The following is a 26235-nucleotide window of genomic DNA, read 5'->3' on the forward strand; positions in this document are numbered from 1 at the left end:
GTCGTTGTCATCAGCCGTACAGCAGGACAGGAGATGGAGTGTGTGTGAGAGCGCACCCTGATGGAGGGCTCTGCGCTGCACCGCCGTGTCCACGCCCGTGCTTGGCAAACGCTTGGTGAGCGCACTCACCTAGGAAGCAGCCAGGTCTTCTAACCCTATTTTCTTAGTCATCGTGCAGGCTTGAGGAGAAACAGTCAGCAGGTAAGCACGGCCATTTGGCCTTGAGTAGAGTGAAAACATGGCTCCCGTTAGCTGTTTAGAGCACGGTCTGTCTTATTCCCATTCCCTGGTGTGGGAGGGAGGGGCTTTTCTTCACACCGAAGCTTCGTCCGGTCCTCTGGATATTTACACCTCGGGTGCTGTGCTCCCACTCTGTGCTCAACTCAGTTGGAGCAGGAATTGAGTGACATGTTGCTCGACAGAATCTAAATCTTGGAATCTTCAAATAGTGGTGGAAGAACGGAAAGTCTGGAAAGTTCCTTTAATGGTTAGGGTCATTTACGTATCTCACTGAGCACAGTCGTGTCACATGGAGTTAACAGTGCGTGTACTACCTCCTCTTCTCGTTTTTAAGATCCTGTCTTCACAGTATTAGAAAATACCATAGTTTTACTACTAGAAATCGAATCCTTTCCTAGACACCCTACAGTGCTCTCCAGACTAAAGTTAGTTTTTGTCTAACGTGAATAATAAGTGTTGCCTCCCCAACTCTCGCTTTCTCCTTCCAGATCGGCTGCTACGCGGCTATGAAAAAGAAAATCTATGCCATGGGTGGAGGGTCGTATGGAAAACTCTTCGAATCTGTGGAATGTTACGACCCGAGGACCCAGCAGTGGACTGCTATCTGTCCGCTAAAGGAGAGAAGGTACGAGAACATGGATATGAAAGGCTCCCCCTTTCTTTCAAATGAACCTTTCTTTTTTTTTTTTTCTTTTTTTTTTTTTTTTTAAGATTTTATTTATTTATTCGACAGAGAGAGACAGCCAGCGAGAGAGGGAACACAAGCAGGGGGAGTGGGAGAGGAAGAAGCAGGCTCATAGCGGAAGAGCCTGATGTGGGACTCGATCCCATAACGCCGGGATCACGCCCTGAGCCGAATGCAGACGATTAACCTCTGTGCCACCCAGGCTCCCCCTCAAATGAACCTTTCACTTGACTTGGCATTTGGTTTCTATAAAAGTAAATAAATAATCCATTTCCTAAAAAGGAAGACCCACATATTCATGAAACCTTGAATGTTGCAGAGTTAAAACAAGCAGAAGCAGAGTTAGGGAATCGGCCTTGAGTTGTAAATCCAGTCGCTGATGTGCTCCGTGTGGCCTTTCAGATTTGGAGCCGTGGCCTGTGGCGTGGCCATGGAGCTGTACGTGTTTGGGGGAGTCAGAAGTCGTGAGGACATCCAGGGGAGTGAGATGGTCACTTGCAAGTCTGAATTCTACCATGACGAGTTTAAAAGGTAAGTATGAGCGGTTTCCCATAACTTGTACAACTTTTCCTTTCTGCTTTCAAATTCATGTCTTAGATTTGTTTAGTTTTGTTTTCAGCTTACTTGACAGAATTATCTTGTCTGTTTAGGACATAAGCCTGATGCCAACTAGAGATTTCAGCAGAGATATCAGAAGTATCCGTAGCTTAAAACCATAGAAAAGTGTTTCTGAAATCTGTATCAGACCTTGACCCTTGGTTGTTTAAAATCATTCATTGGCTCCTTATGGCTTCTAGGAGAAAGTTTAAACTCCTTAACCTAGCACATACGGCCTTCTGTGATAGGGCCTTTCTCTATTCTTTTTGCTACTAATCAACACAAATGCTTCAGTTGAGTTACACTGAGCAACATTTTCCCTGCAAAGCAGGCTCTGTGCTTTTGTACTACTCCTTTGCCTAAAATTTGCCTTCCAATATTTATCCGGTTAATATAGCCTCTTCCAAAACTGTGCTTAATTATCACTGCCTAGAGAAAGCCTTCTCACACCTCCCAGTCTGGTTTAGGCTCCTGTATCTGTGATCCCATAACATTCAGTTCATGTCTCTTGCATTGTAATCGTTAACCATAAGATTCCTTTTTTTCTTTAAGATTTTATCTATTTATTTGAGAGAGAGATCACGAGCAGGGGGGAGGGGTAGAGGGAAAAGTAGACTCCCCCCTGAGCAGGGAGCCCAATACAGGACTCGATCCCAGGACCCTGGGATCATGACCTGAGCCAAAGGCAGACATTTAACCAACCAAGCCACCCAGGCACCATAACCATAAGATTCTTGAGGGCAGGTTTCGGCCCAGCTGTCTGTGGATCCTAGCTTCAACATCAGACCTGGCCTGTGTTAGACGCTCAACAAAAGGTTGATTCAGTGGATAAAGTCTGGTGTCACAGAGTCTTAAAACATCTGGCAGGTTGCTGTACTGGTTTTGTAGAGTGGGCACCCTCCTACCAACCTCCTTCCCTTCTCTCCTCTCACACGTTTTATTGTGGTAACCACTAAACGGGACTATCTAAATTTTGGAGGGAAAAGGTCATGTGAAAATTCATCTTGTTACAGTATTTCAGTCCTGTTACCAGAAGGGGGTGCCGTAAGGCAATGTTTAATTTCATACTAGTTTAGATTAGGGCAACCAATGAGCAGTTACCAAGACTTTACAGATACATGTAAATGTTACCTAACTTTTAATGTATTTTAAATTGAGAATATTTGCATAGCCTTTCTTCCCCCATCAATTATAGAAGTAGGCCATTTTAAGAAAATTTATTAGACAAAGTATGAGAGCAGTTTAGAAAATATCTGCTGTGCTGGGGATGGAGGCAGAATTTCAGACTTTTCTGCATTTCTCTTGATATATTACTTTGAGGGTTGATTGTCCAACGTATAATAAGCAGTGGTCAGTGTGTTTGGTCCCTGATGAAATATTGACCTGTGCCGTCTTCATAATGACTGAGTTACTCTTTGGGCAGTGTGAGCTAGAGGCTGCCACTTGTTTGCTGCAGGAATCAAGGCTGCTTATGCCTCACCCTTCCCTGTCCCTGTTGTTTATAGGACTTAAGTGTGGCTGCAGAGTTTCTCAGTCTGCCCTTGATATGCTATCAGTTGCTAGAACTTCTATATTTCTGTCAGGTTGTTTCATACTAATAGTTGATAAGCTTTCAACGTAAGTGTATTACTTGCTTTCAGTTCATAAGTATTGGACATAAGAATATGGCTCCTTCCTTGCTTATTTAAAAGCTCTTCCAAATAAACTCATGGATCATTTGTTTCCTTGCTGCTGAGCTGTCCAATGTTAGTTTTTAAAGTAAGCTCTAGGCCCAACGTGGGGATTGAATGCAAAACCCTGAGATCAAGAGTCTCATGTTCTATTGACTGAGCCAGCCAGGGGCCCACCAATGTTAGTTTTGTTTTTTTTTTTTTAAGATTTATTTATTCATTTGACAGAGATAGAGACAGCCAGCGAGAGAGGGAACACAAGCAGGGGGAGTGGGAGAGGAAGAAGCAGGCTCCCAGCAGAGGAGCCCGATGTGGGGCTCGATCCCAGAACGCCGGGATCACGCCCTGAGCCGAAGGCAGACGCTTCACGACTGAGCCACCCAGGCGCCCCTAGTTTTTAAATAATAGAATGAGGAGAGCTTAATTTCTTTGGTCAATATGATGTATAGGATTCTTACTTGTTTGGGTGACGCTAGACACATACATAACAGTAAGTGCCATGTATTAACTCATTTGTAACTTATTCAGTCTTCAGAACAACCCTCTGAGTCCCTTTTAAACCAAAACACAGAGAGGTGAAGGAATATGCCCAGAGACACACAGGTAGCAAGTAGCAGAGCTGGAATTTGAACTTGGGCACTTTGGCCCCTGAGGCCACCTTTTCAGCCACCACACTACATCACATTAAAAATACAGGCTTTCCCATAAATATCCATAGGAAGAAAATAACATATAGCAGTACTTTATTTCTCAAAAGAGCAGATGTTTCCAACTATGTTATATTTGCGTATTGTGGAAACTGTTGCCAGATGAGCAAGCTGTATTAGTTTGGAGACCATTTATTGTTTTTAAGTAATCTCTTGTCTTTCCTGTCTTTGTTCCCTATTTTTAGGTTAAAACTTTCCTGGAAAAATGCCATATCTTATTTTCTGTGTTTCTAACCAAAAACAAAACTGTTTGAAGGAAAGCAAAGAAATTGCCATAAGTTCTATCACGTCATAGTAACAATTTAATAATATATCCGGAATGACAGGCAGCTCTGTTTCTGTTCCCGGTGTCCCTGCTCTTCTAATCCACCATCCTCCCAGTTATCCATACTTAAAAAAGCTCATCTTTGATTCTCTCTCTCGTGCTTCACATCTCATCAGTTGCCAAGTCTCATCTTCTTTTTTAGATTCCGGAATATTTTCCACATCACCCACTTTCATTTCTCTGCTCCTGCCCTACCATGTTCACTTTCCCACGTGTGCAATGGCATTAGCCTTCTAACCAGTTTTCCTGGCCTGTTTGTGTTTGAAAGATTAATCCGACTTTGGTCATTCCATTCTCCTGCTGGAAATTCTTGGTATTTCCCCATTGCTTACCAAACAAAGATAATAGTATGTAGCCTCCTGCTGGGGTCCTCCATCGTCTGAGGTTAAGAGAAATGTTCAGTCTTTTCCGGTCTCTTCCTTCCCATGTCCTGCACTCCAGCTCCCTTCTTAACCCATCCTGTGTTTGACTGCCTCCATGCACGTGCTCAGCCCGGATGACCCTCTTTTGTTTCTCTAGAACAGTCATGGTGACTGTTGAAGTCAAGACCTGTCAGTTTCATCTTTTGGTCCCTGAATGTATAATTGAACAGACATACTTGACAACGGGCAGAATCCCCATGTTGGTTCTCTGACCCATGGGGTGGGGGCCATTATGGTAGGAAGGGCTGCATGGAAGTCTCTGTAACTTTCCTACGAAGACAGAAAACCAAAAGCAGTTCTACATCCTTGAGGAATTTACAGAAATTAGTGCCACCGTCAAACCCTTGAAAATGCAAGAGTGGAGCTACCTTTCACATCCCCACTTAATTCACTTAGAAAAAGTAGAAAAGTCAGATGGGTTTTGGAAAATAACCATATGCTTTCATAAACATAATTCAGTGATTACACTGATCACAGATTTAGTCCCAGATGTAGTGTCTTTCTCCAGATGTTGTATCTTTATGCAACACGGACTCTGGCCTTGGTGTGCGGCTGTTGACCCAGCTAGTGCTTTTTCTCCATACCAGTTTGCAGGGACCACCAGAAGCAGTTTGCTTTTTCCCAGCAGGGCCAACAGGACCCCTGCACTGTCTGGCCTCAGGGCTGTGCCAGTTCTGCTGTCTCCATATAGGTAGCATATGTTAGTCCAGGGAGATCTTGATCACCTTGGTATTCTGTTAAAGCATCATATCAGTCTGCCTATTGACATTATGGTGTTTGGATCGATGGTTAGGAGGTAACAAGTACTGCAGATGCCTTTGTAAGACACGGGGAGCTGAACTGCACTCCTGAGCAAATCCGTTTCAGTCATGGTCCAGTCAAGAGACAGAAACCACACCAGTAATCTCATCAGGGAAAATTTAATTCACATAATTATTACCTAGTAAGAGGTGGTTAACAATGAGTGCAGAAATAGCTACTGTAGGAAGCAAAGCTACGGCTACCTTTAGGGCTGAGGGAAGTACCTTAAGAAGGAGCAAACTGGGAAGAGATCTCCCCACCCTGCAGGGGTGTGGTGTGGCTGCTGCATGCAGGACGCTGCCTGTTGGGTGGCAGAGGACCTTGCTGAGGGCAAGCACCTCTGGGCGTCCTGCACACTGCAGGCAGCAGCCTGTGGGAGGAAGGAGAAAGGCAAGCCAACCCCAGGAAAGAAGCCCTTTGCACTACCCAGCCTTGCAGTCCCTCCGGCGCCCTCTACTGGCAAAGCCTACCACTGCAGTTATCTTTTCAAGGCTGTTCATTTTCTCCACTCTTTTGCATTTCTTTGGTTTCTGCTCTTGTCTATATTATTTCCTTCTTTTTACCTTCTTTGGGTTTATTCTGTTCTTCCTTTCCCAGATTCTTCAGGTAGAATTTTAGATTTCTTCATTTCTTTAATGAAATCTCCACCTTTTCATCCTAAGCATGTTTCCCTTTCTCTTTTGAATGTAGTTCTAGTAGCCGTGTTCAGGTCCCCACCTGATAGATAATCCAGCATTCGGTCATCTTGGAGTTGGCGTCTATGTATGGTTTGTTCCCTTGAGAATGGGTTCTCATTTGTCAGGCTTTTCTTTTGTTGAATAATTCTGGGTTGCATCCCAAACATCCTGAATGGCATGTTGTCGGGGCCCTAAAGTCTTCTCGTGCTTCACAGTGTCGCACTGAGAGTTCTAGCAGGCCACGCACCTGGTTGGACACCTGGCAGGCTGTCACAGCTGTGGTGCATGGCAGCTCAGACCTCTCTCCGGCTCTCTAAGCCAGCCTCCGTTACAAGCACTCATGGTTCCAGGTCAAAGACTTGAGACAAGTGTATGCATATAAAATGAGGCATCCTTCTCTGCCTCTCGTCTTTCTGAGACTTCCATACGCTCTGGAGATTCTGGTTGCCTCAAGACACTCTGCCATGATGGCAGTGGCCACAAAGACAGCAAGTCTTCTCTAGGGGTTCCAGCTACCTGGAGCTGCCGGCGTCATTGGCCAAAGCTGCCAAAGATCCGGAAACTCCCTCCATGTGGGTTGCTTGTTCAGCTTTCACTTTCTTTCTCGAATCTGCCTGCTTTTGCTCGTCTCCAGAGGCCTCAGGCCATTGTCTTTTGTATCTTGTCCAGAGTTTGTAGCTATTCCTCGCGGGAGGATCAGCTTGTTAAGGGCTTCTTTCTCCCCCTGGAACCAGAAACCTCACTAAAGCTCCCTCTATCTTTCCTTCTCTCCAGTTGATTGCCCCCCGCCCCCCGCCTTTTTTTCCCTCCTACTCTGCTCTTGCTGAAGCTCGCTGCTACAAGCCAGGCTATATTCTAGTCTTCTCAAGGAACATTGCTAATTCTGAGTTACCAGAGGACACATCCTCGCAGCCTCAAGTCCAGATAAGCCCATGTTTGAAATCATTGTAACTAAAGGCGTACTATTGCTTTGTGCTTTACAAACATGACTGCCACGTAGCGGTGCCTGCTCTGTGCTGAATGATATGTCAGGTTCTTTACACCGGCCACTTCGTTTCATCCCCACAAGCCATTGGTTGTTAGTGGTAGTGTTCGGACTCCCCACTTTACAGATGACAGTTAGCTAAATTGTCCACGGTCATCAAGGTGGTAGATGTCTGAGAAGGAAGGTGTAACCATGTGCCTTTTATACCTGTTTTAAAAGTAGCAGCTAAGTACGTGCTGCAGTTAAGTTTTTATGTTAGTTTCATTTCATTTGAAGCTTCAGCGTTATATGAAATACAACACCTAGGATTATTTTTCTGAAACCTGGGAATTCTGAGTCATTGATCTGCTTTGGACCAAATTTGGTAGATCATCTACACAGACTGATTTCTTGAGCTTTGTTTAATCATTCCAGGGAGGAATAATATGAAATTCTCGACTCTATAAAATTATGCCAAAATATTGTTGTATTCAGTAAACAGTCTAGTCATAGATGCTCATTTAGGAGTGCCAGCTACCCTTGCGAGCACACAGGTGGCCCCGTCCATCACGGATTCGCCCAGAAGAGTTGTGTGTCTCTCCACCGGGGTCAGGCCTGGGTGTAGGGCTCAGCCTCAGGCAAGGCCTGGGGACACTTCGCGGCTTTGTTTGATTCAGAACCTGGGAAGAGTTTAAATGTCAAGGTTTAGATATTTAGGTTTAGCCCTAAAGACATAAAATGTGAATAAACCAGTTATTGTAGTTTGACGTTTTCAAACATTTTCTTTCAAAGGCCTATTCAGGTCCCCATTTTTACCTTTCCGTGAGAGCTCTTGAATTTGTTCCTTCCCCTATGTCTTAGAGACGTACTGAACCTGGGGCCAAACTGTATTCCCAGTTCCAGCAAACTGCTGGATACCAGTCAACGTTCAGATGGAAGAGGACTCCAGTGCTGAGTGAAGGTGTTTCGAGTGTGGCAGCTGTCCACTAGCCATGCTTCTGAGTCGTTGTGTGATCTTGGACAGGTCATTTTGCTTCTGTGTTTCCTAGAATTCAAAATATGGAAGCTGCTACTTTGTAACGATCTGGGAAGAGTTCTTTGAAATAAAAGTGGTGTTCTTGGTAAAACAGTTTCACCTTTGTATTTAGTATCCCGACGCACTAGGTCTAAGCACTAGATTAAGCCACTGGCTTCTCGGATACTTCCTAGCAGAGTTAGAGATACAGGAATAACGTCCACATGCCGTGTGCTCCAGTAGCGAGTGGAGGCCTGGACGCTGGGTGTTCTTGAGGGTTTAGATACATTCCCGAAGTCTGACTGGGGGCTGCTATACCCCAGCTATGTCGTTAGCTATTAAAAGGAAATTGTTTGGTCCAATGACCTTAAGTGAACATTATTATATAGCAGAATCTACGGTTGTTGTGGTGGTTGTTTTTTAAACAAAAACCACTTTTATTTTGGAATAATTTTACACTTAAAGAAAAGTTGCAAAAATAGAGTCCCCGTTAAACCATTCACCCAGCTTTTCTTCATGTTAACATCTTACATAACCACAGTACAGATATCAAAATCAAGGTATTTATGTTGGTACAATATTATTAAGTAAACGACGGTCTATATTCGAATTGCATCAGCTCATCCACTACTCTCCTTTTCCCTTTGCTCTGGGATGCCACGCGGGATCCGACAGCACACTGAGTTGTGTTTCTTTAATCTTTTTTAACCTGTGATGGTTCCTTGGTCTTTCCCTGCCTTTCATGACCATGATATTCTTGAAGGTAATTGGTCTGTGTTTTTATAGGCTATCTCTTCATTTGGAGTTGTCTGATGATTTCTCATGACTAGGCTGAGGTTAGGCATTTTTGGCAGGAATACCATGGAGGTGATGCTCCCCATCGAGGAGGATGTACTGTTTCCATTTCCATGTACTGGTGACGCTAACCTTGATTACCTGGTTAAGGTGGGGTCTGTTGGGTTTCTCCACTGTAAAGTTGCTGTTCATCCTTTTAATTAACAAATATCTTGGAAGAGATCATTGAGAACATGCAAGTACACCATTTCTTCTCACACTTTCACCACTAACTAAGCACCCGTCAGTGGACCCACCGGCAGCAGTTACAACTGTGGTGGTTTCCTAATGCTGATCTTTCTATTTCCCTCATTTTGTCTACATTCATTAACTGGAATTCTGTAAAGAAGACCTGTCCCTTCTTCCTATTTTTTTAATGTGTTGAGTTACTTACTGATATCAGTATGGACTCACGGACATTTATTTTATTCTATGAGTTATAAATCCAATACTGGCGTTATTTTGTTGCTCAGTTGTTCCAACTTTGGCCTTTGGGAACACCTTCCTATTAGCTCTGTGTCCTTTGGACACACCCCGTCCTTCTTTAAGCACTTCCTGTCTGGCAGCACAAGATGCTCCAGACTTATCTTGTATTTTCTCTCTCAGCTGGGGGATTGGCCACCTCTTTATGGAGCCCTGGATCCTTTCTGTGGTTAGTAAATTGATTTTCAACGGAAATGCCAAGGCAATTTAGTGGGGAAAGAAACATCTTTTCAGCAAATGATGCTGGAGCAACTAGATAGCTGTATGGAAGAAAAGTGAACTTCTACCTCATGACATACCCAAAATTCAACTTGAAATGTATTGTAAAACCTGAATGTAAAAGCCAAAACTATGAAATCTCCAGAAAAAAGCATAGGAGGAAAACCTTTGCAACCTTGGAATAGGCAGGGATTTCCTAGAAGGACACAGAAAGCATGAACTATTTGAAAAAAATAAAATAAAAAAATAAACTGGAATTCATCAGAATTAAAAACTGTTCTTCAGAAGGCTCCATTAAGAAAATGAGAAGATAATCGACAAGCTGGGGAAAATATTCATGATATATGTTGTATCTAACAAAGGACTTGTATCCCCAAAACAAAAGAATCTTGTAGTTCAGTAGGAAGACAGAAAACCCAGTTCAAAAAATAGGCAACTCTTTGAGCAGACATTTCACAAAAGAAGATAGGTGCAGTGGCCAGTGAGCACACACGGAGATAGGCATCCTCCTCCTCAGGGAAGCCCACACCACTAACAGCTGCGGTCAGAAAGCCCGACAGGAGTGAGAGCAGGCAGTAATGCTGAGCCGTTGCAATTCCCAGATGTTGCTAATTGGAATGCAGAATGGCACAACACTTCGGAAAATAGTGCAGCGTTTTCTTATCGAGTGGAATATACCTTAAAGCGTATAACCAATCAATTCCGTGACATAGTATCCACAGAGAAGATTTGCAGTCCAGTGTCCACAGCAGCTTTATTCACCGTAGCCAAACCCTGGCGGTTACCCAGAAGAACACAGACAGGCGAATGGATAAATCAATCTGGCCTATCCATATAATGGGACACCACTCACAAAGAAACGAATTATTGATGCAAGCATCCGTGTAGATGAATCTCAGGAGCAGGTGCTGAGCAGAAGAAGCAGATTGAAAAGTGCATGCTCTTTACATTTCAGTATATGTAGCGTTCTAGAACAGGCAAAACCAGTATCCATAGTGACAGGAAGGAGCTCAGCGGTTACCCGGCAGTGGGGATGCGGGTCGAGCTGAACTGGCGTGGTGCCTAGTACTGTTGGCTCACCAAGGTTGGTTGTCTGCCTAGACCTTGTGGTCATCCTCTTGACTTCCTTGGTTTTGCCCGTGTGTTCGTTTTCAGGTGGATCTATCTTAACGACCAGAACTTATGCATCCCCGCCAGTTCCTCTTTTGTTTACGGGGCTGTACCCATAGGAGCCAGTATTTACGTTATCGGAGATCTTGACACAGGTAAGAACGTTGTGGTGATGTTGCTGGATCTGTCTCCTGGTGACTCCAAGGCACGTTGCCTCACCTCTGCTGCTTCTCACGGTCTAGGTACCAATTACGACTACGTGCGTGAGTTTAAAAGAAGCACGGGCACCTGGCACCACACGAAACCACTGCTTCCGTCCGACCTTCGCCGCACCGGGTGTGCAGCCTTACGCATTGCCAACTGCAAGCTTTTCCGCCTGCAGCTCCAGCAAGGTTTATTCCGTATCCGTGTTCATTCACCTTGAAGAGGAGGCAGAGCAGAAGCAGAGCTCTTGACCAAGCGCACCGTAACACGGCTTTCTGCGAGGGGGACAGAGGTGGCCGCCGAAACTTGCTCTGTGTGCCGGGCTTTGTATGGTAACTCTGCTGGTCTTACTCTAATGCTTAGAAGCCTGAGCTTCCGCTCTCGTTTGGGAGAACCCATAAATGTTGAAAAAGCTCTCTTGGAGGAATCCGTTCCTCCAGTTAGATGTGTCTGCAGACAAACGGAGGCTAGTCAGTGTCCAAAGGAGAAGGGAAGTGGGAATCGGTATCATGTAAAATATTGACGTTAAAGTCTGAAGGTGCATTTTCCCTGAAGGGAACTCCTATCTGAGTGACTGCGGTGTTCAAGTACCTGGCTTTGGTAAACAAACAAAAATCCGTATATGCAAATCAACATATCCAAACATACCAAGATTGCTTTTCTACTGCACTTGGAAGGAAATATCATGCCTAACCCTGCCCGACAAATTAAGGTTTGTGCCTAAAATGTTAGATTGGACTATATGCCAGTTAGTGTCCATTTACTACTAGTACTGTGTCCGAAGAATCTTTTTTAAACTATATTATCATGAATTGAAACTAAGATAAAATTTGTCTTTTGTGACATTCTATCTTAGTCATCTAAAGGCTCAATAAATCCATGAGTCAGGTTGCAGCCCTCGTGTGAATTTAAGGGAAGTTGTTAACTTCTGTATTAATTCAGATACATCATGCCATAATTTCTGGGGTAGTGCTCTTGGAGTTGTGAAGGATCTCATGCAGTGCCATTCCTCCTTGCAAATTATCAGAACCATTTTATAAACACGAGGTCATTAAGCAGAGTAGGAGATCTTCTAGAAGAAAGACCTAAGTCAGACAAATCATAAAGGTCTGCTGTGACTACAGAAACTGTCCAGATAAAATATATAGGGATCAAAAACTTCAATCTGTCCAGAAGCACACAAAGTCCTGTTTACTACTGTTTAGGATTGAAAACTTGTCTTAGAATGCGCACCTGCGTTAAGAATCTAGTCTTTGTAGCAGAATTTTCTCAGTGCTGTTCTCTAGCAAGAGTTTTACACAAATTACGTTATAAGTAAAGTTTGGCTGGTAGAATAAACTACCTCAACTTAATTTCATTCTGTTCATAGTAGAGCAAATTCGTCTCTTCCTCCTCCCTCTGCCCTTTTCCCTCACTCCCGTGTCACCCCAAGCTACCCCACTTCCCATTGGGGGAAAAAGTCTGTCTTTAGTAGCACTTATCTTGTAAGGTACTTTGTTTTCCATTCAAATTATGCCACCTTAGTGTGCAATCAGGGACTTCAAAGTGCTTGATGATGTCATAATTTGAATTTTATGCAATATCAGATTTCTAATCAATTTAATACAGAGCTCTTCATTTCTAATAGTTTTCTACAGCTTTTTTTTCCCCCTCTTGGTAAATGGCTATAAGAAGCAGTATTTTGTCTTAATGATTAATAAGTGTATAAATGTATCCTTTGGTTATAAATTTGAGAATAGGAGTTTCTTCTGGAAACTTCCTAGATGGAATGCTTGTATGCTATTAACAACATGCATATGAAACATCGGTTATGTTTCCTCACCCATGAATGGAAAAGGGTAACCCCCTCTCTGCAGTTGTTTTTCTTACACCTGTTAGGAGTCAGTACAATGCTATAAGAGTTGCTGGAAGAAGGCTTGCCTGTGGGGGTTCTAAAGAACGTTGTGTGTGGCAGAAGATCCTAGTAAGAGAAGGCATGCGGCGTTTGTCTTCTGTGCTGGAGGCACTAGGCCAGATCCACCACACATTCACGTAACGCAGTCGAATTCGATGTATAAAGCAAAGCTGACCTTTTTTCTTTGTATTGTGTACCAGTCAGCTGTAGTCTGCACACCTTCCCAGTGATGCCTGGGATATCTTTTCATCAAAGCAAGCCACGTGGCCACCGCAAAGAAAGCAAACTTCTTTTTCCAATTAGATATTCATTTTTTAAGGGAAACAAATTGCTAAAAAAGTGAATTTTCTTTGGTAACATATCCTGTACAGAACAGAACCTTGGCCTTCAGAAGTTGCAGTGACTGATGTCCTGTGAAAGCCATGGTGGTCAGCAATTCTGTCTCTTTAATTTCTGAAGTTTAAAATTCTTCCCAGTCTACGCCAGGCCTCTCCAAGGAGACAGTTCATTGTTTAGGAGTGAATGGGTCCCTGTTGCAATATTTTCAGTGCCTGCATGACTTGGTCGATTCATTTTATAAAAACAGTTCTTTTTTTAGTTTTTTATTCAGTTCATTGACACGGTAGCTGCAGAAATTAGGTAATGATTTTTAAAATAAATTTGCCACATAATATGGGATGCTATAACCAACAGAAGCTGCTAAGTGCCGAACTGTTATTTTCCTATATATAATATATATATTAAAATATTATGTTGAAGTGTAGGCATATATTTAACTTTATTGTGTTCCAAAATTAATCATGACTTTTTGTAAATGACAGTTACTTCAGTATGTGAAATAAATTTTAACTCATTTCATGCAGGCTTGTTTTAACATTCCACTTATGCCTTGAAACATCTTTTCTTGATAAATTTTTAATACTTCTTTTTCATAAGGCACTTTTACCAGGCATAGGTTGGAACTGGCAGTTGAGGATAGATCTTAAATTTTTAAATAAAATACCTTTGGGGGAAGTGCAATGTATTTTCATTATCCCGCTAACAGAAGGAAAGTTGTCTCAGGTTAGAGTCAGTGAATACTTAAAGGATCTCTCCTAGGCTGCAGTCTAAAACAGGCTTGTTTGTTTGTGTGTTTAACGCATCCAAATATAGATTTTCCGAAGAGGTGTTTAATTTAAAATGAAGTGTTTTTTTGTGAGTGTGTGAGTGTGTGAGAGTGCTTGTAATCCTGTGAGAGGGAGAAGTGTGAGAGGGAGAGAATGTGTGTGTGCTATTGTGATTCGGTATATATGTTTACTTTTTCAATTGTAGTTCCAGACTACATATATTACTGTCTCCTGGTGCTTCAGATAAATTCTTGAGCCCGTGGCCCTTCAGTTTATACTACTGTGTTAAACTCACATCGGGTATAAATATTCATGGAGTTGTAGTTTGTAGGAAGTTTTACTTGGTGTTTGCATTTCTTTAGTGAGATTAAAAACAGTGTTTACCAACTAGTATAGTTGGTAGGCTATAAAGACTTGGCCCAAGAAATGTTTTAATTCATTGTTTATTTCATAAGTTCTTTATTTCATTGCTGTGAGGAACTGAGAGCTAACAGTAGGCTTTGCTCAAACTGCGACAACCAACAAAGAGTCTTTGGGCGGTGATGGATGGTATACTCTTTGTACTGAAGTGTCTCGTTGTATCGCCACTTCAATGATGATTTGAAGGTGCCATTTTTATAATTTATAATGGGGTAGGTTCTCTAGGCAGCATACAGGAAGCATGTCCTTATATTGACCTGGGAGAGATAGGGCTGTCTTTGCTGTGGTGCCTCATTACGCATGGTAGTAAGTTAGGTTTCTAGAGAAATTCTTTAACTGCCTTGGTCCTTTGGGGTTCCATTTGGTGCATTCTTACCTACTTCAGTGTACCAAACCAAAAAGTTTTCCAAGGAGTGCTAAAAACACTGCAGTATTACCTTCTTGCTGGCCTGCTTGATTCCAGAGGAGAGCCTCCTGTAGTCAGATGAAGACATTTGATTATCTGGGGAAAGAATGAGGTGGCGCTTGGCATGGATTTAAAAGGTGCTGGAACCCCCTTAAAAAGCACCTGGTGGGAGAGAAGGGTGAGACTGCCTTGTTCTGTGGCTGCCCCTCATATATTTGAGCCTTCGGGGAGCCAGGGAGAGAGAAGACTCTGATTAGTGCAGAAAAGCTGCCCTGGGTTTAATCAGCAAATGCTTCTAGAGCACCCATCAAGAATTCTGTTTGGATTTCTGGGGAGCTGTCACGCTGCCTTCTCTCTGGATCATAAAGTCCTTGTGGGCAGCGACCCTGTCTTGGCCATCTGGTGATCCCAGTGCTTGGCACATAGCAGGTAGTCAGTAAATGGTGGGCCACCGCATACAGTACCCTCGTAATCAAAGCAATGTTCTTCACAGGACTGAGAAGTCCTCTCCATGAGCGACTTATTCTGCTGGATTTTAAATGAGAAACTTTATACACAGATGGGCTGGTCTCATAGAGTAAGAAATTAGTACAGAATAAAAAATGCAAAGTGCCTGACATATGGACGCCGACCTCTGTGGTATTCATATGTTCTGTACAATTTGAGGGACCGTATCCTCAGCACACCTAATGCCATTTATCACATTTCACGTTGGGTTTTATTTATGGTTTTTTATATGTGGCTCCAAGCCTTTTCCAGAACATAGTGCTTTGATCCTCACATCTCCGTGATGGATGCAGTGCCCCCCGCCGTTAGACAGAGAGCAGTCTCTGAGGCCCAGTAGGTGTGGCCCCGTTTCCCACCTCACATGTGAGTAGAAACCAGAAGCAGAATCCGGGTCTTTGTATTACCATTTCACTGTTCAGCCTCTCAGACTCCCACTTAATTTTCTAGGCATACAAGTATTTTTAGTCATAGAATAATCATTTGTGGTACAACTTAAGCCCCCAAACATGTCCTTTGCAAGTTACACAGATATAAACTGAAAGATCTTTGGTTTTCTTTGTCAGTTAGCTATAGGAAATTTAAGAATTTATTAAGGTCGTAAGAACAGAAATACTAAGTATTTGTGTTCGACAGAGAAGTACTTTTTCCTTTTAAAGATCTAAAGCTTCATTTATATTGCTTTTCTTGCCACATCTAATTAGGGAAAAAAGATTGTGTCTTAGAATGTTGGAGAAAGTATTTTACTAGCTTTCTAATAGCCCTTGAAGTACTCTTTCTAGCCAGTTGAGAAATTACAGAAATGTATGGTATAAAGGTGAGGGATGACCCATTTGCCCATATTGGAGAAGAACATGAAATCAGGGTGAGGTTTCGCTGCCTGCTGGTGGTAAAGTCAGTAGTATTGAAATAGAGACTTCTGCTACTGTTTTGGCAAGCCAACTGGTAAAACTTGTAAAACTTTTGTATTTTTCGGAAGTGATTCTATTTTAAATCTTAAATCTATCTCAGCTTTGTCTCATGGCCATCCTTGTGTTTACGTGACATCTGAGGAGCTCAGTTATGCCTCTGTGTTCTTTGGTCTAAGCGCACACAGTTGAGGAAGGTTTGTTTGCCTTCCATACTGTCGCTGAAGTTCTCTGAGTGACTGGGTCTTTAAACTTCTCCCCTTCCTCATCACATCACATATGTGATAAATAAAACAGCATTGCATAATTACCTAGGGGGAAAGACCTGTCGCCTTCTCTCTTCTTTTTCTTTCTTTCTTTTTTTTTTTTTTTTTTGAGATAAAAACTTAATACTTTAAAATTGCTGCTCAGCCAAAATTTAGGCTAATTATAGTTTTCAATATTGATGTCCTCGTGGCCCAACAAAGCTGCTGTAAATTCTTCAAGTCACTGTGATGCGCGTTAGAGAAGTTAGAAGCCAGAGGAGGAAGGCAGCCCACACGGCCTGGGTGCGTGCTGCCTTCCTATCAGGCCGTTCCCATGACCCGTATGAATACGTGGCCACTTCAGATCATTCAGGCCCCAAGCAGATGCAGGTTCAACTTTCTTTCTGGTTGGCAAATCATATTTATTAGACTTTTATTTTTAGCATTTCCATACAGATGATGGGTTTTAAAATACCTTATTTTTATTGTTCCTACTCCTCATTACAAATAAGGCATACGTTAGAGCCTTGGGTTACATTTTTTCCGGTCAAACCTGTGAACTTGGTATAAATACGACTCTGACTCTACATAGCTCTCTTTATCATGTTTCCTGTTTAATTGGATGAGAATTGCATGCACTTATTCCCTTGTTCTTTTTGTTTATAGGGAAAACTCTGTTCTCGGCTACCTCATTATGTAGTGTTGTGCTTGATCCCCTGCCAATTTAGGAGAATTCAACACATTCTGTCCTTTAACAAAAGCCTGGAAGCAAGCAGCGGGCGGCCTTGAGGAATACAATTCTCTAAGGCATATTTTCCATTTTACTACTTTTTTTTTTTTTAAATAGGCACTTTTAATCAGGAGGAACAATCATTCTCCTAGAGCTGCTGCAAAGTGATTACTTGAAACTCAACTTGAACTTTAAAGAGTCTTTAAAAGACTATGTTTTCGTAACGTAGGAAAGTAGTATATTTAAACAGCACTGCTGCGTAAAACAGAGGGCTTACTCCCCATCCTGTTAGGATCAGACAGGAGAAGGTGTCTATGTGGACTCTAACCCAGCGTTTGGAGTTTAGATGCTTGGGGCCACTGTGTTTCATTGTCAACAAGGTGCTACTGTGAGCGGTTTAAGGAGCTATTAAGAGTGTTTTCATGAATTTTTTCCCCAAGAATCTTTAATTTTGATGAAAATAGGGGCTTATTAGTAGATTCCTCTTCTCTTTCGGTTCTGATAATCTAGGGTTTTAAAATGAAATCTGAAAGTGTTTCCTAAGTACAGGGTTGAGGTTGACCAAACAGTGCGGAATGGCATTATACTTAAAGTCATTGAGTGATTGGATTTGTTCTGAGCACCAGTGGAACGTGCCTTCTCCACGTGGCTCTGTCCTCGCCAGCGTCTGTTAGCTTCCCTGGTCAGTAAGTTAGGGGGAGCCGTGAGGCCCACCGATTCCTGCAGTCAGACCTTCCCTTCCCAGAGTTGTTTCTCACGGGAATTACCCAGCATCCCCAGTGCCCAAAAGAGTTACGCCCGTTCCTAAAAACCTAGCGTACCGGGAATAGCTTAGGGACCAGGTAAAACCTAACAACAGAACTGTCACTGTGCTCTCACATAATCTAGTTTTCCAGCCTGTACTTTTTAGAGCAAAAGGCAGAGTTTCTCCCCATATGACAGTACGTCAGCACCACGTGGGGCTGGCAGCAGGCATGAGACATTTCCCTAAGTGGTTTCCAAGAGAACCTAAACTTACCGCCTTAGAGCCCCAACCTTTTTATTTCAGTTATTTTGAGGAAAACGTGTGTAAATACTTTGTGTACTTTCCCAAGCAAACCCAGTAGCTACAAGCATGCACGGGCCATGGTGCCAGGTGCAGGTGGGTTCGAAGACTAGTACCACAGACTGTGACCTTCAGGAGCCCTTCAGCCCTGAAGCTCAGTTCCTTCCCTGCAGACATAGGAGAAACGGGGGTGTTTACTTCTTTGGGCTGCTCTGAAGATCAGAGATGTAATGAAGGTGAGAACCCGGGCCCGCCGTGGTTGAGCCGTAACCACTGCCTCCGTGGCCGCTGATTATGTGAGCCCCAGGGGTGGGGGGATGGCACTGCCCTCGCCGCGTGTCCTGGCTTTTGCGCTTCCCCATTCAAACGTCTGCTGCCACAAGGTCTATAAGTAAATGGATATATGTGTTGATAAAATGATTTACTTTCTAGACCTGTGCCACTGCTCTCCTTCCGCTGCTCTGATATTTGAATTCAGGATGATTCTATAGAGCTGAACCATCCCATAATACGTGCTTGGAATATTTAGAGTTGTTTTAAATAACCCTCAATTCAGAATTTGCCTAATGAAGCCCTCTAATAGATACTTAAAACTCTTTACCAAAGTTGAATCTTTCTTTTTCCCCTAAGATGTCACAAGTAGCAACCTATACTGGTTAGATAAACTGGAGATATTTTAGATCTCTGTTTGAGATCATTATACCTATTCTCTCTTAACTTGGATGCTATGTGAAACTTAAGCCAACAAACAAAATTTGTGTTACAAATGTGTGTGTGTGTAGAACTTTTGCACCTTTAGATAAAGTAGGGTTATTTAAGAAAATGATACGAAAAGTGAGCTCCTTAACCCTTCCATACAGTCACTTCCTCTCCGGTTCCCACCGTGGGACCGGCAGATGCGGCAGCATGATAGACATTCTGTAAAGTCATTCTCGCTCTCTCTGTGAATAAGAAAAGGAAGGAGAAACAGGGCTGACCATGCTGAGAACTGGACGGAACAGCTGTGCCAGAAGCGCTGCTGCGAACGACCGCAGGTGCTGTGGCTATTTGTAACGCTTTTCTTAGTGACGTGTATAAAAAATCTAGAAGGCTGAGAAAAGTGCTGGGAGGGATTAAGTGTTGGGTGTGAGGGTCCACAGCACCGTGACAATCTAATAAATGGCTTAATAGAGAGTCTTATATCCAGGTTCAGAAAAGATAGTTTCTAAATGAAAAAGAAGAAAAAAGGGGTGGGGTGGGAAATCACTGATAATTTGAACCTAAGCCAACTGTTTAAAAACAAGAATAGGGGCGCCTGGCCGGCTCAGTCGGCAGAGCATGTGACTCTTGATCTCAGGGTCGTGAGTTCAAGCCCTGTGTTGGGTGTAGAGCATACTTTAAAAAATAAATTAAAAAAACAAAAAAAAAAGAATAGTGTTTGTATGTGTGACTGGTAGCCAGAAAAGGAAGTCTGTTCTGCTACTTCGTCCACCAGCTGCACTAGATGGGCACCGGGACCACGGCTTGTAGCTGTCAGTTCCAGGGGCCACCACTGGAGAGGCCTAAGGCTCTGGCCTGTGGGACGTCTTTAGAACAAGCAGGTGTGTGTGGCTCAGGCCAGCAGCAGACATTGAAACAGAGTGGCCTCATGGGAAGATGGGGGCCCTCCAAGGCACCAAGTGCTTGTCTCTGAACATGCTCCCTAGGAGAGTCCTTGCAGCTGTGACCAGTGGCATGACTGCATCGGGGAGAGGGCTATTGCTTTCTGGCAGGATACTGGTCACCGTCTCCAGAGCTCCCTGCAGACAAACAGTTTAGTTAAAAAAAAAAAGGGGGTGGGTGGGTGAGTTTGTACTTCAACACTGATTTTGAGAAGAGTCTTTGTTCCTTTCAACCTGTGCTCCCTCTCCTTTCCTCCCTGTCCACCTCCTGTCCATGGCCTCCTGACTGTGAAGCCATGGCCTTCTTCAGCAGACCTTTCAGAAATAGGCACAGTTTTAGTGATTTCCGTAAAAGCATATTGTCAGGGATTCCATAAAAGCATAACAGGGATTTTTGCTTTTTATTTACTTCTTGCTTGAAATCTGTTGGTGCCTCTGCAGAGGTAAAAAAGCTGATAAGTGAAAATTGCATTCTTTCAAGTAGGGCCTAGGTGACCGAGGCCAGGGATGCTCTCAAGGGGGCTCGTGTGCTGGGCCCATTGGGCTGGCCGATCTCCTCAGGCCCCTTCCAGCTCGATAGAGTCTTGTCGTCCTTTGAGAAGAGTTTCCAAGGGATCCGATTCCTCTCGTGGTTTTGCTTTCCCTCTTCTATGAAGGCACAGGCAGTCTTAGTCCTGGAGGGAAGGGAGGAGGGAGGCCGCCCTTCACTCCACGTCTCTTCTGGCCCCACTGGCCTTGGCAAAGATCTGCCCCAAAACAGAGGAACCAGGCGTCAGCCGGGGCATGCCCCCAAGTCCTCGGGAGGAAGCCGTCTGTGCTCTCCCATCTCTTGGGTGCATTTTCTCCCGATTTCTCGAGTTGTCTTGGCTTACTAAAAAGCCCTGTTTGAACCAGTGTTGGCTTTCCTTCGCACGTCCCGCTGCGACTGCCCAAAGACCCCGCTGGAGGAGTCTCCAGGAAACAGGCGCCGCCTCGGTTGGCACGTCTCTGCACCAGTTCAGAGCCTTCAGTCAGGGTGGAAGAGCTTGTTTCAGTCTTGTTTTCAAGGGTCCTCGTATTTACACGCTCTGCTTGGCCTTCCCACCCTGCCCTCTGCTCCTCATCCCACATCTGGCCCAGCCGGGGGTTTTAACTGCTTATAAAGTATATATCCCCAAAAAGGGGGAAAAAAAGAAAAAACTTTTAAAAAAGACAAAAAAACCTCTTGTTCCCCAGACCATTAGCCTAAAAATATTAATTGAAAAGGCATTCTTCTGGGAGCTCCTGACCCAGCCTTTGTGACTAGCACTTTGCACAGCCAGCTGGCCCTGGCTGCAAGAGAGCCAGACCTGTCCTCGCAGGCCCCCGGGGAGCTTCCCAGAGGCCATGCCACCCTGCTCCTCCCGGGTTAGAGCTCAGGCGTGGGCGGCTGCAGAGCAGGGGCTCCTGAAGCAGCCGGCCTGGGGCCCCGCGCGGCCACCTCCTACACAGGCTCCTCTCTGGGCCAGGAGAAGGGGCTCCAGACGCCACACGTACTACCTCAGCACCCGGCCGCCAGGCACTGTGCGGGCCCCAGGTCGCCCAGCGAGGCCTGCTCGGGGGTGCCTGGGGAACACGCCTGTGCCCCAGCCCCCCCGCACACCCGCCACAGGGCCTCGTCCCGTGGGCTCGGGCCCCACACCGTCCTTGTGAGGGTTCGTGAGAGCGCAGCGAGACTGTGGTCTCCTTTTCTCTTCATTAGCTCTGACTTAAAAACACACGCCGCTCATGGGGCGCCTGGGTGGCACAGCGGTTAAGCGTCTGCCTTCGGCTCAGGGCGTGATCCCGGCGTTATGGGATCGAGCCCCACATCAGGCTCCTCCGCTATGAGCCTGCTTCTTCCTCTCCCACTCCCTCTGCTTGTGTTCCCTCTCTAGCTGGCTGTCTCTATCTCTGTCAAATAAATAAATAAAATCTTTAAAAAAAAAAAAAAAAAACACACGCCGCTCAAATTGTGAGTAGAATTGGAAATTAGAATTGCTCGTTTATAATCGGAGAGAGACCATCTTTTCATATTTTTTTCAAAATGGATTTTTGCTTCAGAAGAAACTTCAGAAAATACATGTATTACTATTAATCTAGCATGTGCTTATTGAATTTGACTCTTAACGCTTTGTAAAAAAACTATGTAGGATCTGGTACATGGGGCAAAAGGGTGTCCTCAGCTTAAAAACCAATTTATGTGGGTTCCCAGCATCTTTTTCCCTCCGTGGGACCTCAGAATTCAGGTTCTCCATGAAAACAGCCAAATTCCATGGGGCAGATAATTTTATGGTGGGAGATGTATCAAGTGGCCTTTAGTGGAGAAAAGCACAGACTTTAGCAACACTTGCTTAATTAAATCATCAGTGGCTTTTTCTGCTGATGGGATTCTTTTCCTTTTGACTCATTTGTAACACAGCTTTTGTTTGGTTCCTCACTCCTGCTCCCCTCCCTGTCGCCAGGGACACAGCAATACCTGTTTTGTTTCGAATGATACCATTTGTGAATTCTGACAACGGAACAGCAGGAGTCATGGCCTCGGCAGAAATGTCGAGAGCCCACGGCAGCCTACCGTGCATGAGTGTGCCCCCACCGAAGTGGGGTGGTCCGCATGTGTAGCAGAAGCAGCTCCCCTCTCCACCCCCGTCCGCTCCCATCCTCCTTAGAAACCTTAGTAAAGAAGAATGATAGGCAGGCTCGGGCAGACTTCATGTTATCACTGTACGTTCCCGGTAGCGGAGATGCTTGTATCTCTCCGTGAGTGAGATCCATCCATAGCTCATGAGACGCCTGTAGATTCATTTGGTTTGTATCACTGATGCAGAGCTCCTGCTAGAAGAAAACCTTCACGGGAATTCCTAAAATGGGACTGTAAATTCAGTTTGACTCTCCCGAGACTCAGGTGGGCCCTGGTCCAGCAGAATGGCCAGTGACGCCCGTGTTGGCCGGTGGCCTGCGTGGTACCACGTGTAAATGCGTGACAGTCACCCTTGTCAAGAACTGGTTTTTAGCACGCTCTTGATTTGCCATTTTGATGATTTTCATGCCATAAGGAAAATTTCACAAATACAAAGTTCAGAAGACACCATATCAGAATTCATCTGGTTAAACAGCAGTCTTTGTTTAATTAACATATTTATGTTTTCTGACCTAGCACGTACAGTTTTAGTTTAAACCCTGCAGCTTTTATTATCTGATTAGATTCCAAGTGGAGCAGCTGCCCATGCCCAGATGTGCGTTCGACTGAGGTGGTATTGTGTGTGATAGGTTTCCTCATCTTTCAGGAAACACCTCCTGCTTTAAAAAAACAAACAAAAAACAAACAAACAAACAAAACAAAACAAAACAAAAAACCCACCGGAGATTTGCAATGAAATACAGAAGCTGAAGGAAAGACATTGTATGGACAGTTGAAAATATTTGCGGTTCCGGGAAGCTGCAGCTTGTAGAATTGTACTCAAACTCAGTAGGATAGTAGAGAAATTGTGCTGACTTGATTTCATTGAAATGTCATGTCTCAAACATCCTGTGGTCCAAATGTATTCGTTTGTTCTGTGGAGTAACTTTCTGTTCCTTTGCTGGTATGAAATTTAGCCAAGTGGAAGTAATTTTGAATTAGTAACTTTTGTTACAGCGTTGCTTTATGGTTTACAAGTAATACTGATGCAAAAAGGTTACGTTCACTCGTCAAATCCAGTAGCACGCACTTTGTTCACCTGCCTCAGTGTGTTGTGGGGTAACTGCGGTCTTTCCCTCTCTGCCAGCACGGGAGCTGTGCTTTGGGAACATCCGCAGTCGTGCCGTTCTCTTGTACCGAGGATCAGTGAAAGTGTTTTATCTTTTTTATGTAGTTTGTATTGACTGGATTTTATAACTGTAAGAAAACAGAAACAGAGTGTTGTATTTTGATCTGAAATTTGTCTATGGTAAAGTAATTTTGTTTTATGTATTGGAAGTTCATTTAAAACTTGAAATATTTTCTAGAAGGGTACCGAACAAAATGAGTCGTCTTTAAGCTGTTTAATTAACCTAATAAAACAATTTGATGGGGAAGGCATTCTGATTGGTTCTAATTTTTACAGTACCTCCCAGTAAATTTGCATCATTGATAAAGCTTGACTTGATTTCTGAACGGAAGTTGTCTTTTTTGTGCCATGGCTGAAGCGGTTTGGGTCTCAGCTGCCTCGGTGCTGAGTCTTGATGTGAGATCAACTCCTTGACGGCTACTCTCCATGGTCATTGCCTTGGTGGCTTCCAGCCCTACCAGAATAAGTCTCTACTGCGTCCTTCCCACGACAGTTTCAGATTTCCTTTTCTTGGAAGAGAGAAAGAAATTATACTTCAGAGTAATAGAGGAGCTTGATACCAACAGTGAAGTTAAATGTTGGAAAATTCCTTCTTTGGCAAATAGAAGTCTTCTCTATAATTTCCTCTTGCTGCCGTGCCCAGAGACAGCAAGCCTGCAATGACCAGTGCTGCTGAAGACTTGCCAAAGGGCTATCTCTACCAGAGGTCAGGGGCCAAGAGCTTAGAGAATCTACTAGTAATGTCAGTTATGTAAGTCTGCCGGAATCACTCCTGAAATCACAGCAAGACAAGAAGAAATGGAACATATGTAATGGAATGAATATATATTTCTTTCGTGTGTGTGTGTGTGTGTGTGTGTAATTCCTCCAGGGTCCTGGAGGAATATATTCCAGATTGCCTGTTATACATGGGGGAGGGGTACTTTGCTGGTTTTGACGCAGGTGGAGACAAGCACCTCACATGTTAACTCCCTTCATCCTCCCAGCAACCCATTTTATAGCAGGGAAACTGAGACCCAGAGAAGTTGTCACTCTGCCAAACCCATGGGCCTAGTGTTCCGGGAGGGGACAGAGCTGGGATTCAAGGCCAGGCCTTCCAGCGCCTTATGTCTCTGGGAAGGGGACAGACCTTTTTGAAAGCCACTCATTTGTTTCCTTAACGGCCAAGGGTGGAAAATCAGTTTTGGGGCTGAAGGGGTCAGATGGGGGGAGACTCCCCGATGGGAGCCCAATAGGAGGGTCCATGCTGTTACCGCCACCATTTTTAGCTGAAATAAAAGCCAGGGAGAGCCAAGGTCTTTATCTTTTAAAAACTAAGACCAGGGGTGCCTGGGTGGCTCAGGCGTTAAGCGTCTGCCTTCGGCTCAGGGCGTGATCCCAGAGTCCTGGGATCGAGCCCCACATCGGGCTCCCCCGATGGGAGCCTGCTTCTTCCTCCCCCACTCCCCTGCCTGTGTTCCCTCTCTCGCTGGCTGTCTGTTAAATAAATAAATAAAATCTTTAAAAAAAAAAAAAAAAAACTAAGACCAAGTTTGAGTGGGTTTGTGTGCATTTTGTTTTATTTTAAAAGAAACCTGTACTCGTTCATTTCTGTGTTTTGACAGCAAAAAAAACAAAAAACAAAAAACTTGTAGCTTTCTGGAGAACTTGAGGGAGTTCATTCCTGTGACCTGCCTGTGGTTCAAAGTAGCTTCTGAAATTTGGGTGTGAGAGGGGCGTGCTCTGTTATCTGCGCTGGATTTTTTCTGAGGGCGGGGTCAGCTGCTTCCGCCGGCCCCAGTCCGTTTGTTCCCAAGGATCTTTCTCTGCACACCACGCATTTCCTATTAAGAAAGTCGCCCCAGGGGCTGCAGGGGCTGTGGGCCGTTAGAGCAGAGGGTTCGAGTGCTAGGATGACCTTGGGAATCCATTTCCTGGGCTGGATCTGTGAGGTGGGGCTGATGGTGTCTCTGCTCTGCTTTCAAAGTGGAGGATCAACACTTGACACGCGCTAGGATGGCTATCCTAAAACAACGGAGGGTACCCAGGGCGGCTGAAGGTGTAGAGACATCGGAACCCTCACGCACTGCTGGTGGGGATGTGAAATGGTGCAGCTGCTGTGGAAAACCGATCGGGACTCCAATACCCGAACGTTCCCAGCAGCATTGTTCGCAGTAGCCACAAGGTGGAGACAACCCAAATGTCCATCAGCAGATGGATGGATGCTCACGCTGTGCCCCGTCCACACGGTGGAATATCATCCAGCCAGAAAAAGGCATGAAGCGCGGGTGAACCTTGAAAACATGATGCCACGTGAATGAAGCCAGACACAAAAGGCCACATAGGCTTCCATTTATATGGAATGTCCAGAAAAGGCAAATCCGCGGTTGCCGGGACCTGGGGGCAGGGGGTCTGGGGGGTGAGTGCTAATGGGCACAGGGTGATGAAAATGTTCTGGAATAGGTAGAAATGCTTGCACGCCATGGTGACTGTACTAAATATCACTGAACTGTGCACTTTTCAATGGTTTGTATTATGTAAAGTTCACCTCAATAAAAAACAATGAGGGATGGAATAGAGCAATGACAAAAACAGATCA

General features: G+C 44.3%; 1 protein-coding gene across 4 annotated transcripts in view; it reads left to right on the forward strand.

Annotated features, from left to right (window-relative positions):
* GAN (gigaxonin) overlaps positions 1-25985 on the forward strand; it is a 63556-nt gene extending 37571 nt beyond the window's left edge. For 2 of the 4 annotated variants that reach the window (XM_040633640.1, XM_040633643.1), the window contains 4 exons: positions 729-865; positions 1328-1456; positions 10795-10904; positions 10992-12629. In XM_040633640.1, the coding sequence (XP_040489574.1) occupies positions 729-865; positions 1328-1456; positions 10795-10904; positions 10992-11173 (558 nt within the window). In that variant the 3' untranslated portion in view covers positions 11174-12629. Of the gene's footprint in view, positions 1-728; positions 866-1327; positions 1457-7949; positions 9810-10794; positions 10905-10991; positions 12630-25623 lie in introns of those variants that run through there. The other 2 variants (XM_040633642.1, XM_040633641.1) reach the window with 2 other exon arrangements.
* Positions 25986-26235: the final 250 nt, after the last annotated feature.

The sequence above is a fragment of the Ursus maritimus genome, unplaced genomic scaffold, assembly GCF_017311325.1.
Source record: "Ursus maritimus isolate PB19 unplaced genomic scaffold, ASM1731132v1 scaffold_19, whole genome shotgun sequence".
Classification (NCBI taxonomy): domain Eukaryota; kingdom Metazoa; phylum Chordata; class Mammalia; order Carnivora; family Ursidae; genus Ursus; species Ursus maritimus.